Source organism: Sus scrofa, chromosome 13 (genome assembly GCF_054392235.1).
Source record: "Sus scrofa isolate SSC_HxYL_T2T_F1_AM1 chromosome 13, Sscrofa_HxYL_maternal_Yorkshire_Landrace_v2.0, whole genome shotgun sequence".
In the NCBI taxonomy this organism is placed as follows: Eukaryota; Metazoa; Chordata; class Mammalia; order Artiodactyla; family Suidae; genus Sus; species Sus scrofa.
The window spans coordinates 81,083,519-81,100,293 of record NC_139395.1 but is presented as its reverse complement, the minus strand read 5'-3'; the positions used below and the strand labels follow the sequence as shown (position 1 = coordinate 81,100,293).

Sequence of the window (16,775 nt, the reverse complement as noted above, 5' to 3'; positions counted from 1 at the left end):
GTAAAGCTACAGGCTATGTTGTCCTTACAGTACACTTTCCACTAGGCAAAACCAAAGTAGAGAAATAGAAAATGCACCCAAACATTTTAAAACTGGTGATTTTTTCCCCCTTCTATTTTTCTGTCAAAATTTCCTTTTGGAATATATTTTACTTTATATTTTTACCAATTAAAAATACAAGTACAAAAAAGCAAAAACTGATAATCTCACCATATAATTAACTATACACTGTCATAGCTACCTTTTAAATTTAAGACAACATAAATGAGGCTAAAATCCTCTTTTATTAATTACTATTATTATTTTTGTCTTTTTAGGGTTGCACCCGGGGCATATGGAGGTTCCCAGGCTAGGGGTCTAATCAGAGCTGTTGCTGCCCGCCTACGCCACAGCCACAGCAACTTGGGATCCGAGCCGCGTCTGCAACCTACACCACAGCTCACAGCAATGCTGGATCCTTAAGCCACTGAGTGAGGCCAGGGATCAAACCCACAACCTCATGGTTCCTAGTTGGATTAGTTTCCACAGCGCCACATGGGAACTCTTTTAACTTCTACCCTGATCCTACTCCCCTCCTTCCTGCTCAAAAGCAGTAACTATCACAAGCTTAATGCCTTTTTTCCTAATTCTAAATTTCCATAGAGTTGACCCTTTTTGGCATATAGAATTGATAAAATGCATAGAACCAGGAAACCATCACCACAAGCAAAGCACAGAACATCCCATCATCCCTCCACCCTCTACAAAAAGAGATTAAAGAGTGTGATCAGCAGTTCCTGTCCTGGCTCAGTGGAAACGAATCTGACTAGGAACCATGAGGTTTCAGATTCAATCCCTGGCCTCGCTCAGGGGGTTAAGGATCTGACATTGCTGAGGCTGGTGTGTAGGTTGGCAGCTACAGCTCCAATTAAACCCCTAGCCTGGGAACCTCCATATGCCATGGGTGCGGACCTGAAAAGACAGACAAAAAAAAAAAAAAAAGTGTGATCAAACCCTACCCCAGACTTAAGCCTTGGTCCTTTGTTTGCCTTTTCCAGATTTCATATAATGGGATCATACAGTATGTAGGCTTGTGATTTGGCTTTTCACTTAGCACAGTGCATTTGAGACTCATCCATGCTGCAGGATGTACCAAGAGTTTATTAATTTCCATTGCCAAGTGCTATGCCACCATCACTCACTCACCAGCTGAGGGACAATGAGCACTCATGAATAAAGCTCCTATAAACACCTTCTTACGGTTCTTGTGTGTGACCATGTTTTCATTTCTCTCAGGTGAGAGTCATCTAGAGACAAGAGTGCTGAAACATACAGTAAGTGCATGTTTAATTTCATGAGAAATCGCTCAACTGTCTTATCAGAGTGGCTATATCGTTTTACATTCCTGCCAGCAATGTCTGAGTCTTCAAGTGCAGACATCCTTGTCTGCACTTAGTATTATCATTATTCTTCTTGAAAAACTTTAGCCATTGTAATTGATCGTAGGGTGGTATCTTGGTGAGGTTTTAATTTGTCTTTTCCCAGTGACCAACAATGAACAACTTTTCATGAGCTTGTTTGTCATCCTTTTGTCTTTGAAGTGTCAGTTCAAATCTTACGTCCATTTCTGTATTAGCCTATTTTCCTATTGTTGAGTTTCAAGAGTTATTTTATCCAGGACAATTTTTATTCATTATGGTGCGATGACTGAGAATAACTTGGATTCAGAAAAGCTAAGTATAGTATTTAACCTCCCTGAAACTCACTAGTCTATCTATGGTTCAAGTCAAAACAGCTAACCTGTGAACATCTTAGTTCTGTATAAAAGGATAAACCATTGTGTTCTTTTAAAAAACTGAACAATAAACACAAATTAAAATGTAAAATATGGAGTTCCCGTCGTGGTGCAGTGGTTAACGAATCCGACTAAGAACCATGAGGTTGCGGGTTCGGTCCCTGCCCTTGCTCAGTGGGTTAAAGGATCTGGCGTTGCCCTGAGCTGTGGTGTAGGTTGCAGACGCGGCTCGGATCCCGCGTTGCTGTGGCTCTGGCGTAGGCTGGTGGCTACAGCTCCGATTGGACCTCTAGCCTGGGAACCTCCATATGCCGCAGGAGCGGCCCAAGAAATGGCAAAAAGACAAAAAAAAATAATAATAATAAAGTAAAATAAAATATAACTATCATCCTCAGTGACATCAATAAAGAGAATATCTAACTACATACACTGAAGTGACACATTGGGGACAAAATAAATGGTGGCTTAGCATAACACTGTTTATGGACCAAAATGACCTGTGAGCCAAGAGGTGTATGACTTGAGAATAAAATCCCAGTTTCTGGAGCCTGACCACCTAAGGTCCTTCAGAAAAGGGATGTGTTTGCTTCTTTAGGCTGCAGAAGCATTTCTAACCCAGAGATAGCTAGGGGAAGGGCCAGAATTGATTAAATTCCCTAGGCAAGACTTCCCGAAAATACTACACACAATAAAGTTTCCAGAGAAAGGGAGCTGAAAGAAGTGAGACTGGATGACACAGACATCAGTGCAAATGGTGTCTGCCAGACCAACAAGGAAACCCCAAGAAGCCTTCCTTGCCAAAGAAAGGATGGTGAAGAGGCAGCTAAAACTAACACAGGTATGTAACAGCTTGAAAATTATCTAATAGCACTGAACTAGGAGAGAAAGTAAGTGTTAGGTCTAGTTATACCACATTTGGAAGAGGAGCAGTTAGGGCAGTCTGAGTCAGCAAGCCCAGGTACAAATCCCAGCACCTTCACTTACTTTGTAGGACTTTGGACAAATCTGAACCACTTTAAAGAATTACCTGGAGATTAAAAATGCCTACTTCTTAGGGCTTGAGGAGTAAGTGAAATTTTACAGTATACAAAGCACTTAGCACAACTAGGACACAGTAACACTCAATATAGACAATACTATTCACATACTCCTGAGTGAGCCAGGGCTCTCTTTATAAAGGGTGTGATTACACAGCAAAGCACTCTGACACCTCAAAGCACCAGGTAAGATGGGGGCGTCACCTCTACTAGAGGAGGCTGGGCTCGGTGGTTCCCACACCAGTTGCTCTTGACAACCAGCAGTTCACACTAGGAACATATTAGTTAGGGCACCAACTTTTTTAGAAATATTACTCTGATATCAATAAGTTAACAGTATCTATAGGATTATAATTTTTTTCTTTTTAGGGCCACACCCACAGCATATGGAGGTTCCCAGGCTATACCACAGCCACAGCAATGCCAGATCTTTAACCCACTGAGCTAGGTCAGGGATCGGACCTGCGTCCTCATGGATACTAGTCAGATTCATTTCCACTGAGCTATGATGAACCATAAAAGTTTATCATTTGCACATCATCTAAGCTTTTCCTGCTTCTACAGATCACACTCACTTCTGCCTCTATTATTATCTCATTATGGTCCTTGCATATAAGCATCATTAAACTGACTGCAAAGCATCAGATAATCTAAAACTGGAACTTCATAAGTACCTGTTTCTTTATTCTGGAAGAATAATCAATTCAAGCAATGGTTAAAAGCACCTTAGATGAGCTCAATGTTCAAAAACAGCACTTACTAATGTAAGGATGTCAGTTTTGTCTCCATTGTAAGATCACATTTTTAAATTAAGCTACTACCTAAAATGGTCTTCCAGGAGTTCCTGTTGTGACGCATCAGAAACGAATCCGACCTGGTACCATGAGGTTGCAGGTTCAATCCCTGGCCTCGCTCAGTGGGTCAAGGATCCAGCATTGCCATGAGCTGTGGTGTAGGTTGCAGACGCGGCTCGGATCTGGCGTGGCTGTGGCTGTGGTGTAGGCCGGCAGCAACAGCTCCGATTAGACCCCTAGCCTGGGAACCTCCATATGCTGTGGGTACGGCCCTCAAAAGACAAAGCAACAAAAAAAAAAAAAAAAAAAAAAGGGGCCTTCCAAAGGTGTAAGCACAGATCTAAAAAGACTTGACAGTACAAAGCAGTTGAGCTCACCAAGTCAGTTCGACTGCTATTTAACAATTACCCACCTTCTGCAAGCTACCCAGCTGAGCAACACAAGAAAAGGTGCTCATGCATGTTGTAGGGCACAGGCAGGAAATCAGAGAACAAGTTCAAACCCAGGGCTGAAGTGTAGCATAAGCATGGCAAGATGGGAGGGACTGAGAAAAGGAACAGGGAAACAATGAATGAAAAAGTGAAGCCAGAATTTTCCGGAGGAGATTTGGCTTAAACTAGACCCTGAATGGCAAATATGATTTGAACAGGGATTAATGACTTTTATGCAACTAAAATGGAAATTCTAAATAGGGGTTAAGCTTTTAGGAATAGGCTGGCACAAGTTTACAGAAAGCTTTCAGGCTAGAATGAAATTTTAGACTCTTCTGTTTAAATAATTTTTTTTTCAGCCATACCTGCAGCATATGGGAGATCCTGGGCCAGGGATCATATCCAAACCCCAGCTGCAGGAGCACTAGATCCTTAATCCACTGCATCATAGCAGGAGCTCACAATTTGCTTTTCAAAAAAAAGGAGACATTTAGGAGTTCCCATTATGGCTAATCGGTAACAAATCCAACTAGTATCCATGAGGATTCAGGTTCAATCCCTGGCCTCGCTCAGTAGGTTAAGGATCCAGTGCTGCCAGGAGCTGTGTTGTAGGTTGCACAAATGGCTCAGATAGCACATTGCTGTGGCTGTGGTGTAGGCCAGCAGCTTCATGCAGCTCTGATTCAACCCCTAGCCTGGGAACTTCCATATGCCAGGGGTGCGGCCCTAAAAAGCAAAAAAAAACAAACAAACAAAAAAAAAAAAAGTAGACATTTTCCTTGTGTTTTTTTTTTGCTCTGTAGGGCCAAACACTCAGCATATGGAGGTTCCCATATAGGGGTTGAATCGGAGTTACAGCTGCCAGCCACAGCCACTGGATCCAATCCTCATCTGCAACCTACACCACAGCTCACAGCAATGCCAGATGCTTAACCCACTAAGCGAGGTCAGGGATAGAACCCACAACCTTATGGTTCCTAGACAGATTCGTTTCCACTGTGCCAAACGGGAACTCCATATCTTGTACCTTTTAAAACTAACAGTCTACCCTGGATTGCAATTAAACCGTGTGGATGCTGTTATTTCAATAGACTGTAAGCATCATGCCTGATTCAACACTGTATCTTTTATTGGAATTTAAAGTGCCTACATAGTAAGTACTTGGCAAACGTCTGATGAATGACCAAACAAATTAGTCAGCTCCGAAGTCCAAATAAGGGGGCTCCAGCTGGCAAGCCACCTAGGCTTTGATCAAATAGCTACATCTAGAAGTTTTACAGTGGAGTAAGAATCCCACACATCAGATTTCTGTGGACGAGGTGAGCCCCATCTCTAGCTCCTCTCCCCACCACAATCACAGCAGTCAGATAAAGTTGAGGAGTTTATTAGGGAAATATGAGAGGCAAAGACACCCCAAGTGACAGAAAGAAAATTCTGAAAATGTCCCTTTTCAAGCCAAGTGGGAGGCCTTGGCCTCCCCAAATGGACAAGAAACTGGTGGGTTGGCAACAACATTCTCTGGCGGCCACCTCGCCAGGGTAGGAATGTCTTGGCCAGGACTGCTTCCCACCCCGACCAAAGGTGGGGAGGAGACAAAGACTGTGTACAGGATCAGTGCAGAGGCAATGAGAGCTGTAAGGAAAGGCTAAGAGAGAGAGAGAGAGATGGGGAGGACCTTGACAGAGTCCCAGGCTTTTGGCTCTTAGAGCCTCAAATTTGTTGACAAGGAGTTCTACAAAGTGTTACTGAAAAGGTAAAATGCTTAATGTTGTTTCCAAGAGTTTCCCTGGACTCCTCCCCACCTGCCTCATCACATTCCTGGGTGTACATCACAGAGCCCAAAGGCCACATTTTTGAAAAAAAAAGAAAAACAAGAATAAGCCCTGTTGTTCTTTAAGGAGAGAGGAAGGAGCTGAAGGCTGCTGGGGCCTTTCCCACGTGGGCCCATGTTCTGTAAAAGCAACTTCCCAGCAGCAGCATGGCACAGTTCTAGGTGAGAGTCTCACCTTTTGTCACCTGTCAAAGGAAAACTGACAATTAGACAAATTCAAAAGGATTAGAGGGGTCTAAAAAAATCTTATTTTATACCCTAGCTAGTTGGAAGTGGTAGAAAAGACGACAGCTTCTGAGTCCCAGAAAGCTGGCTTAAACCCAAGCAAGGTACTTAACTTCTCTAAACCTGTTTCTGCTTCCAACTTTTTTCAGCAACAAGTGGAAATATGCACGCCCTCCTGCACAGCCACTCCTGTCTCAAGAGGAAGACCTTCGCCCATCATACTCACCCTTGCTTCAATGTACTCTATTCTCCGTTCAAGAGCTGTCAATTTCTCGTTTAGTGTTGCGAGTCTTGAACGACAAGACATATCTGGTAAAAGAAGACTGGCGTTCAGGATTAATGTTATTCCAGAGACAGACACACACAGCCCCTAAGATGAAGAGGAGGAATGATGTATCATGCAGAGCACAAATGGGAGTGAGTGGGCAAAGTACAGGAGTGGGAGGATAAGGTGAGAAGTATCTTAGGAGTACAGCTGCTTAGAGAGGATCTGTTTAACTTGCTATGCTGTAGGCGGAGAATAACACTTCCCCCCACAGCAAGAAGTCCACTCCCTAACCCCCAGGACTTGTAAAAGCAAACGGACTTTGCAAATATGATTGAGGTTAAGGATCTTAAAGTCCTGGATTATCCAGATGGCCCCCATCTAATCACAAGTCCACAAAGGTAGACAGAAAAGGCTGAAGTAAAGCAGAAGAATGAGAAGAGATTCGAAGTGTGAGAGAAACTCAACCTGCCATTGTTGGCTTTGATGATGGAGAGAAGTGGCCATGAACCAAGGGATACAAGTGACCTTTTAATATGAGCATGGCCCTTAGCTGACAGACAGCAAGGAAACAGGGATCTCAGTCCTGCAGCTGCAGGAAACTGAATTCTGCCAATGACCTAAAAGCAAGGAAACAGCTTCTTTCCTAGAGCCTCCAGGAAGGAAGGCAGCCCTGCTGATACCAGGGTTGGGTTCTAATCTACACAACTCTAAGATAATATGTTTATGAGGTTTAAGCCACTACATTTGTGATAATTTGTTATGGCAGCAACAGAAAATAGAAAACTAATACGCCAAGGCTGTAGAGATGGCCATTTGGTAATAGGCAAATCAAGAGCTTCAAGAAAGGGGAAATGATAAGAGGAAAATAATCTCAATAGGGAAGAAAAGCAGAGGCCAAGGAAGCAGCAGACCCTGAGGAAGAGGGAACATGTGGTGTTTCTGAGCTCGTGGAAGCTGCATCATGACGGCTTTTCCAGGAGGGCACCTGATGTTTCATCAGTACCTGCATAGCCCTTTAAGAAGCAGAGGAAACTTGGAGAACATCGAACACCCTGTGCAGCTCACCTTCCATCTGCAAAAAATTCCTTCTCTTCCTCTACCTTTTCCAACCTCTTTTACCACCTCACCCAAAAGGAAATCTAGATGTCCCCTAAAATACTTTTTCTTCTGCAAACTACTCTAACAGAAATCACCTGACTAATCTTCCTCCAACTGTTCTCAACATCTGGGAGAAAAAGGTTTCCAGGCATGCTGATTATTTACACCCTCCTACAACACTGTTGTTCAGTCACCTCTCAATAATCCGCACTTCTGGAGCTCCCGGTGTGGCAAAACCGGATCAGCAGCATCTTGGGAGCTCTGGGATTCCAGTTCGATCCCTGGCTCAGCAAAGTGGGTTAAGGATTTGGCATTGCCACAGCAGCAGCTTAGTTCGAGGCTGAGGTTCGGATCTGATCCCTGGCCCAGGAGCTCCAGATGCTGCGGGGTGGCCAAATAATAATAATAATAATAATAATAATCCTCACTTCTGAGTTTAAAATATCCGTCTCCCTGACACTCCTACTTCGTGATCTAACACTTAGCTCACAACCTTTTTCATCTCTTCCTGGATATTATGCCAAAGTGCTTCAGCTCCCATTTTAACAAATCTTCCGCACCCTGATCTTGCCTCAACTTTCATTTCATCCAAGTCCAAATCTTACTCATCTCGTTTGTCCAACCATTCCCTTTTAAGGCTCAGTTCAGACTAGATCTCTGAGAGGTCTTTGCCAGATGGATATAATTCTCCCCCTTCTCTAAAGATCTGCTTATTCTGGGACATTGTTCACTCTTGGTTTGTTTTTTTGTTTTTGTCTTTTTAGGGCCACACCTGCGGCATATGGAAGTTCCCAGGTTAGGGGTCAAATCAGAGCTATAGCTACCAGCCTACACCACAGCTATAGCAACTTGGAATCCAAGCTGCACCTGCAACCTACACCACAGCTCACGGCAACACTGGATCCTTAATCCACTCGACAAGACCAGGGATCGAACCCAAATCCTTATGGATACTAATCAGGTTCTTAACCTACTAAGCCACAACAGGAACTCCTTGCCCTTGTTTTTAATTTTTTGTTTGTTTGCTTGTTTAATCTGCTAACGCTGCTGCTTCTAATTCCCAGGTCCAGTTTGAGCAGGAGCACCTCAGCACCCTCCGTTTCCTGGGAACATTGCCACCACTGGGACTGCCCAATAGGATCTAACTTCTATCAGTCTGGTTTTTAGGAGCTTGGAGGCACATCGCGTGTGCTGTTCAGTAAGAGCATGAATATTATCACTGACAACCTGTCATTTCCCATAAAAAAGAAACATGCCAAAATGAGGGGGTGGGGTGGTGAGAGGGAGTGTTCTTTCTTGGATGGCTGTTCCGTTCTAACTCTGTCAATATGGTGATGAATCAGAATCCAAGAACAACACTATGTAACTGGCCTGCATGAATAAGCATTTTTGAAAATTTAAAATGTTGAACTCTAGAAACTTCAGTCATATTTCAGATCCCATTAAACACAGGTTCAAGTAAAACACTGGGAAAGCATTCGGCAGCTGGACATATTTGAAACCATAATGCATTGATATGTATATCACCAGACCTAACTGAAAATGCCAGTCATTTTCATACATCACTGATAATAAATGCCAGTTACCAGACAACCTCTCTGAACTCTTAATGCACAGAACAGAACCTTAGCCTATAAAAATCACCAGTTTTTTTTGTTGTTGTTGTTTTGTTTTTGTTTTTTTTGCTTTTTAGGGCTGCACCCACGGCATATGGAGGTTCTCCGGCTAGGGGTCAAATCAGAGCTGTAGCTGCTGGCCTACACCACAGCTACAGCAATGCAGGATCCAAGCCAAGTCTGCAACGTCAGATCCTTAACCCTCTGAGCACAGGGATCGAACCTTTGTCCTCATGGATGCTAGTCAGATTTGTTAATCACTGAGCCATAATGGAACTCCTACTACTGTCTTTCTCTTAAATAGTTTTTGCAGGTCTTATTTCTCCAACAAAATTCTAGACTTCTTAGGAGTGGCTATGTCCATTTATTCTTATTTATTCTTTTTTCACAGCATCTGACAACACAGCTGGAGTCACAACAGGCATGCTGTGTTTGCTGGCTAAATACAAAAACTTAGATTTAAAAACAGCCACCTTCTCTTTTTTTGGTTACATTTCTCTGTACATATCAATTAGCTTTAGAGTCAGAGAAAAAGGTGTAAAACTAAAAAACTATCATCTGTAATAATGTATTTTTAAAATCTTCATCAATTCAACATACAGAATAGGCCTAATGTCAGGATGTCATGGCTGCATCATGATCTGTGTGTCCTTAGGTTCAGGAGGTCTTTAGCACTGAAAGGGAAAACCAACAAGAGATCAAAACTTGGAGTTCCCATTGTGGCTCAGTGGTTAACGAATCTGACTAGGAATCATGAGGTTGCAAGTTTGATCCCTGGCCTTGCTCAGTGGGTTAAGGATCCGGCAATGCCATGAGCTGTGGTATAGGTTGCAGATGCGGCTTGGATCCCGTGTTGCTATGGCTCTGGCGTAGGCTGGCGGCTACAGCTCTGATCTGACCCCTAGCCTGGGAACCTCCATATGCCACGGGAGTGGCCCTAGAAAAGGCAAAAATGACCAAAAAAAAAGATCAAAACTCCATTCTCACCAGTTGGAATCACAGAGTAAAAGCTGTTCAGAAAGTCTTTCGATAACCTGGAAAAAGAGTTCCCTCTCCAGAGCACAAGGCCTACGAAGACTGTGGTTAGGGTGAGAATTGTATGTTTAAAGTGCTACAGATGCCCCCTCAAAATAAACGCCAACAAACTCTTTGCACCACCAAATCACATGATAAACACAACACAAGCCTCCCAGGTACACAGCAGAACTGAGTCATACTCAGGGCTTAGAATGGGAAAATAAATCCCACTCACTCATCCTGAGTCATCCAAGTCCAAGACGACAGACTCAAGTCTGTCCTTATGATTTATCCAGTTTCTCAGCCTGGTGGTCTTTGTTTCGTTATAATGTCAATCTTCAGGAACTTGCCTCAGGTATACTGAACTGCTAAGTCAAATTGCTTTAACTTTAAATTTTGCTAATTGTTCTTACTTGTAATTAATGTTTTTTTCGTTAAAAGGACTAAATTTACTTCCTAAGATCTTCACAAACTACCTACTAATTACTCCAAATGCTAGGCCATTATCCTCACTTTAAAGGATAGGCCACTAAACTGGCCTAAACTGAGGGAAACCATTCCTTCCAGCTCCTGAAGATTGGACTCCTGTGTGTTTATTTCCAGGCTTGTTGGTCTAGAACTTGTTGGAAATTTCAAAAAAAGAAAAGCATTCTCTATCTAATAATAAAATGTGACACACAGATACAAAATCTCACAGCAGCTATTTCCTTACTTATAAAGCAGGAAAAGACACATTTCTCCTCCACAAAGCCTAAGCTCAAACTCAAAATTTTCAGTTAGTTCCAAGACTCACTATAAATTTAGTGATACGTCAAGAAGTTTTGTGCCAGAGATAAACATATGTTTATTATATGCTTATTAACATGATTCAGTGCTCAAAAATGAAGTTATTACATTATCTGCATGCAAACTAGGGGGACTGGGATGCTAGATGACTTAAATTTTGAAAAACAGTCCCAGTTTAACTGGGTTTTTTTTTAGGTTCTTTATTTACTGAACTGACATTCTTAATACTTTGCTTGGATATTCTTTCTACATATCCAATATTAACTCCTACCAGATAAATGAAGTCTTTTAATTCTGCTTTTAAAAGAAAAAACTCTCCATGTCAGTTATTTGTCCAACTGCTTTCCATGCCTCTACAGAAAAGGACAAAGTCTCAAAACTGTGATCCTGTCAGCACTCCATCCTTCCCTGAGCATGGAATATTTTGCTTGCTCCTATGTGGCCTTTTCTCTGACAGAATGTTATGAGTAAAGAATCCTCAATAATAGTTTAGCTCTCTAAGAAAGTAGGAGGGACAATTATCAGAACATTGAAAGAGTTTACAATGAACTTTAAAAAATAACTTCAGGGGAAGTTCTATCACGGCTCAGTGGTTAACGAACCCAACTAGCATCCATGAGAACACAGGTTTGAGCCCTGGCTCAGTGGGTTAAGGATCTAGCGTTGCCATGAGCTGTGGTGTAGGTTGCAGACACAGCTCGAATCCCGTGTTGCTGTGGCTGTGGCACAGGCTGGTGGATGCAGCTCCAATTCGACCCCTAGGAACTTCCATATGGCAGCGCTAAAAAAAAAAAAAGAAAAAAAAAGACAGAAAAAACTTGAGGGAGGTCCATGGCTCAACAGGTAAAGGTTGTCACTGTTGAGGTTTAATCCCTGGCCCAGGAACTTATTTATTTATTTTGCTTTTTAGGGCTGTACTCATGGCATATGGAAGTTCCAGGTCAAAATGGACCTGTAACTGCCAGCCTACACCACAGCCACAGCAACTTGGGATCAGAGCCGAGTCTGTGACTTACACCACAGCCCACAGCAAGGGCGAACCTGAATCCTCATGGATACTAATTTCTATTTTTTCTTTTTCTGCTGCTGCTTTTTTTTTTGCTACACCCTCGGCATGTGGAAGTTCCCAGACCAAGGACTGAACTGTGCCACAGTTGCAGCCTGTGTCACAGTTGTGGCTTGTGCCTCTTTAACCTGCTGCACCACACAGGAACTTCCAGGGATCTATAATTTCCTTTCTTTTTTTTTTTTTTTTTGTATTTTTAAGGCTGCTCCCATGGCATATGGAAGGCTAAGGGCTGAATCAGAGCTTCAGCTGCCGGCCTATACCACAGCAACAAGGGACCCGAGCTGCATCTAAGACCTACATCACAGCTCATTGCAACGCCAGATCCTTAAACCACTGAGCAAGGCCAGGAATCAGTGAGAGTCCTCATGGATACTAGTCAGGTTCATTACCACTGAGCCATGATGGGAACTCCCAGAGATCTATAATTTCTTAACTACCATTCCTATCACAACTTCTATAGCAAGTAATATGTATGAATATGTATCACTGGCATATAATTTATACTATTCTTACTGCTCACTAATACAACCTTTCCCCCAGTCCCTGAATGAGGACTCCACCATCCCAAAACATATCAAGATTATAGTTCTAGAGGTCCTGCAGTGGTGCAGTGGGTTAAGAATCCGACTGTAGTGGCTCTGGTCACTGCAGAGGTGTGGGTTCAATCTCCAGCCCAGGGCACTGGGTTAAAAGATCTGTTGTTGCTGCAGCTGTGGCTTGAATTCAATCCCTGGCCCAGAAATTTCCATATGCCATGGGTATGGCTATAAGAATTTTAAACATTTTTTAAAAAGGTTATAGTCCTACACATTTGTATGCAAGTATATATATTTATATATTTTATAAGCTTATTATAAATAAATAATGTGTATTTACATACAAATGTAAAAGACCATGTATATATTTGTCTTTTCAGGGCCAAACCCAAGGCATATGGAAGTTCCCAGGCTAGGGGTTGAATCGGAGCTGTAGCTGCTGGCCTACACCACAGCCAGAGGAATGCAGAATCCCAGCCACCTCTGCACCCTACACTACAGCTCCTGCAACACAGATCTTTAAATTACTGAGTGTGGCCAAGAATCAAACACAGGTCCTCATGGATACTAGTCAGGTTTGTTACTGCCGAGCAACAAGGGGAATTCCTATATGTAAATATATTAAATCAGAAACAATGTTCTGCTTTGCTCTGATGTCATTATTTCATCTTCAAAATAGAAATCACTTAATTGTAGGAAATGGTTCTTATTCTGTCTTCCCCACAGAGACTGAGAAAGAGCCTTGTACTCAGATCTAGTTTGTCTTGCTGATGCTTTTGGACAAAACTCTTGCTGTCACCTTTATACACTCCTTTGGACTTCTCTTAGCAAGAAAATAATTCCTTTTTAAGTCTTTTTAAATTTATCAGTTTCCCCTACTTAATCGCTTAATGTTGCTGAATTAGTGGGCCAGAAGCACAACTGGAAAAAGATCACTAGATGTCATCCCCACACCTTGTGATGACATAAAAAGTTTACCCAGTGCCCGGTTCTTTCAAAGTAACACTCGGAGAACAAGAGTCAGGAGTCTCTGCTGCAGGGTGTAGCACAAGGATAGGAAACAACGCGGAAGGAACTTTAAGACTGTCACGGACAGGTCATGCCAAGGAAAGATTTTGCTAGAAGCAGACAACACCCACTGTGGTCTAGATACTAGCGATGCAGAGATGTCCCTGGCCGGACGCGATGTGGGCCCTCCTCCGCTCTCATCTCTACCACTCTGCACAGCACACGCCGAGACAGGAAAGGACCGACAGGAGGGGCGACTAACAGGCTCGACGCTAAAGGGCTTCTGGACAGCGCTCTCTGAGCACCAAGTGACGACTGAAACGAAGCACAAAAGAAGGGAGACGCCTGAAGAGAAGGAAAGATTCAGGCGATGGATGGGGCTGTCTGACACGTCCGGGAAAGGAACGGACTTGTTACTGGATGCGGGGGGAAGGCAATGAAGCCGATGAGCTCAGCGTGGGGCAGGATAACCCCACAGGGAATGATCAGTGGAGGCCGGGGGTCAGAGCGAGAGGGGAAAAGTGCGGCCTGAAGGCGGAAGCAAACACCAGCAGGAGCCCACGGCTCCCAGAACCCGCGTCAAAGCTTCTCAGCGCCCTCCCTAGGAGGGCCCCCCTCCTCCCTGCCTCCCCCTGCTCGCCCGCTGACCAAACGAGTTGAGAAAGTCTGCGATTTTCTTGATGCTGCTGGTGATGACTTCAATGTACTCCCGGTTCGCCCAATCCTGGTGAATCTCCCGCTGCACGGGATCCTCTTGGCCTGCCATGGCTGCAGCTGAAGGAAGCGCGACTGCGCACGCGCCTCGACCCTCCAGGCCTCCAGTGCGCCGACGCAGCCAGCCCACGCCCATGCCCGGTTGGCCACAAATCCACAGGCTTCGTGATGCGCCTGCGCATTGTCAAGTCCCCGCCAGCTTCTTCGCTCTTCTCCCACACCCCGGAAAACTGTGGCCGCAAAACCGGCTTGGAGAATGGAGTGCGCACGCGCTCAGAGCCCCCCCGCCCCCCTCAGTCACTGGCAGTTTTGGTCGTTAGGGGGCGCGTGAGCCCGCATCAACCCTAACTTCAGGCGCTCCAAACTGAGATCTCTGACCACAATAAGCTGGGCAATGCCAATTAAACCACAGAAAACACAAGTCATTTCAAAAATGCCTTTTAACAACACATGATGCCCACCTTGCATTTATCAAATGAACAAAAGGTTATTTTTTTAAACTATAATACTTAGAGATGAAGAGGCTGGCTGAAGGGAAATGGGAAAATTAGTAAATAGCTGGTCATACTGTAAGCTGGCAAGATCTTTTCAGAAGGAAATTTAATAAAGTCATTGGTGGAGTTCCCGTTGTGGCTCAGCCGTAAGGAACATGACTAGTATCCATGACGTGGATTCCATCCCTGGCACTAGCTCAGTGGGTTAGATAGAGCTGCAGAGCCTTTGATCTGATGGCTGTGGTCCAGGCTGGCAGCTTACAGCTTTGATTTGACCCCTAGCCTGGGAAGTCCACATGCCTTGGGATGCGGCCCAAAAAAGACAAAAAAGAAGAGCTCATTGGAAAAGAGAACACACTTTGAGCACAATGTTCTTAAAGGCATCATTCATTTAAAAAAACAAATCTCAACTGTTGGGGAATGGCTAAATATCAGTATAGTCACTTAGAGCAATATTATGAGGTCATTTAAATGTCAATTATGGCAACAGAACACACATGCTAAAGTGAAGAAGAAAACAAAATACAAAATTTTTTCTTTTCTTTTTTTTTGGTGGGGGAGCCCGCACCCCTGGCATATGGAGGTTTCCAGACTAGGGGGTCTAATCAGAGCTGTAGCTGCCAGCCTATGCCACAGCAATGCCAGATCAAAGCAGCGTCTGCAAACCTACACCACAGCTCACGGCAACAATGGATCCTTGACCCGGTGAGCAAGGCCAGGGATCTAACCCGAAACTTCATGGTTCCTAGTCGGATTCGTTTCTAATGTGCCACGATGGGAATTCCTTTTTCTTTTTCTTTTTTAACAATTTAAAAAAATATTTTGTCTTTATTTATTTAGTCTTTCTGCCATTTCTTGGGTCGCTCCCATGGCATATGGAGGTTCACGAGGCTAGCGGTCGAATCCGAGCTGTAGCTGCCAGCCTACGCCAGTGCCACAGCAACGTGGGATCCGAGCGGCGTCTGCAACCTACACCACAGCTCACAGCAACACCGGATTGTTAACCCACTGAGCGAGGCCAAGAACCGAAGCCGCAACCTCATGGTTCCTAGTCGGATTCGTTAACCACTGCGCCACGATGGGAACTGTCTTTATTTTATATAATGATATTTTTTCCATTATAGCTGGTTTACAGAGTTCTGTCATTTTTTCTACTGTACAGCATGATGAACCATTGTCTAACAATTTTTAATCATATAATTTTGCTTTGCAGACTTTCATTAAAAAAAACTCAACTGCACAATAAAAACTTTTGTCTCTGATTCAAGAGAAAATAAAGGAGTTCCCATTGTGGCTCAGCAGTAACAAACCCGACTAGTATCCATAAGGATACAGGTTTGATTCCTGTCCTCGCTCAGTGGGTGAAATATCCAGCATTGCCATGAGCTGTGGTGTAGGTCTCAGACACAGCTTGGATCCTGCATTGCTGTGGATGTGGTGTAGGCCGGCAGCTGCAGCTCTGAATCGACCCCTAGCCTGGGAACTTCCATATGCTGTGCTAAAAAGACTAAATAAGTAAATAAATAAATTAATTAAATAAACTTACTAGGGAAAAAACCAGTAGTTCAAAATCATTTTAGTCTTTTCCAAGACTCATCAGTCTCTGCCCCTCTCCATTTTTCTGCCTCAGCCTCCCACTCTCTCCACTGATCTCTCCTTCCACAGGCACATGCACACAGTGGACACCTGACAATTCTTGACAAGTCCCTCCAGACTATCAGATCTTCCAAACTAGAATCTTATCCTGACACCACATCCCCAGGCTCCCAGTCTCCTCCCCTTGGCTTCATCCAAAGAGCCAGACAAAAAGGTGACTGCTCATAAAGCACCAGGGCAATTTCTGGGTTTGTAAGCTAAGGGCAGGTGGGCCATTAGTTAATTTGTTCTTTTTGAGATTTAACAGGAAGCAGAGCAAAGTTTTTGGCCAGGAAGTCAGGGAGAGACATGAATCTTTCTTCTTGCTCTTGACAGGTTAGCATTTATAAACTGTCTCCTAGTGCCTGGATCTTTCCAGTGCAGCAGCAAAAGACTTTGGAACTCTGCGCAAGTCAGCCTGAACCCCCAGAGCAGGGTTTAA

The 16,775-nt window shown here is 43.7% G+C and overlaps 1 protein-coding gene across 2 annotated transcripts; it reads right to left on the bottom strand.

Moving 5' to 3' along the window:
* Window positions 1-5,142: 5,142 nt before the first annotated feature.
* On the bottom strand, window positions 5,143-14,266 carry BRK1 (BRICK1 subunit of SCAR/WAVE actin nucleating complex). Of its 2 annotated transcripts, XM_084989447.1 has the most exons (4): window positions 14,139-14,266; window positions 13,622-13,805; window positions 6,319-6,401; window positions 5,143-6,052 (listed from the first exon to the last, which is right to left on the bottom strand). In XM_084989447.1, exons 1-3 carry the CDS (start codon window positions 14,254-14,256, stop codon window positions 6,347-6,349), a joined length of 357 nt encoding a protein of 118 aa, XP_084845573.1. In that variant the 5' UTR covers window positions 14,257-14,266; the 3' UTR covers window positions 5,143-6,052; window positions 6,319-6,346. The 2 variants fall into 2 exon arrangements, with proteins under 2 accessions (XP_084845573.1, XP_003132409.4); XM_003132361.6 differs by lacking the exon at window positions 13,622-13,805.
* Between the last annotated feature and the right edge of the window lie 2,509 nt (window positions 14,267-16,775).

Bases quoted from the DNA above. Each gene is read 5' to 3' on its own strand.
- BRK1 (XM_084989447.1), bottom strand. From the start codon at position 14,256: ATGGCAGGCCAAGAGGATCCCGTGCAGCGGGAGATTCACCAGGATTGG. The intron at 13,806-14,138 runs GTCAGCGGGCGA...GCTTCGTTTCAG, and splicing joins AGACTTTCTCAACTCGTTTG to TCGTCACTTGGTGCTCAGAG. The intron at 6,402-13,621 runs GTGGGTGTTGTC...TTCTTTTACCAG, and splicing joins TCGCTAGTATCTAGACCACA to ATATGTCTTGTCGTTCAAGA.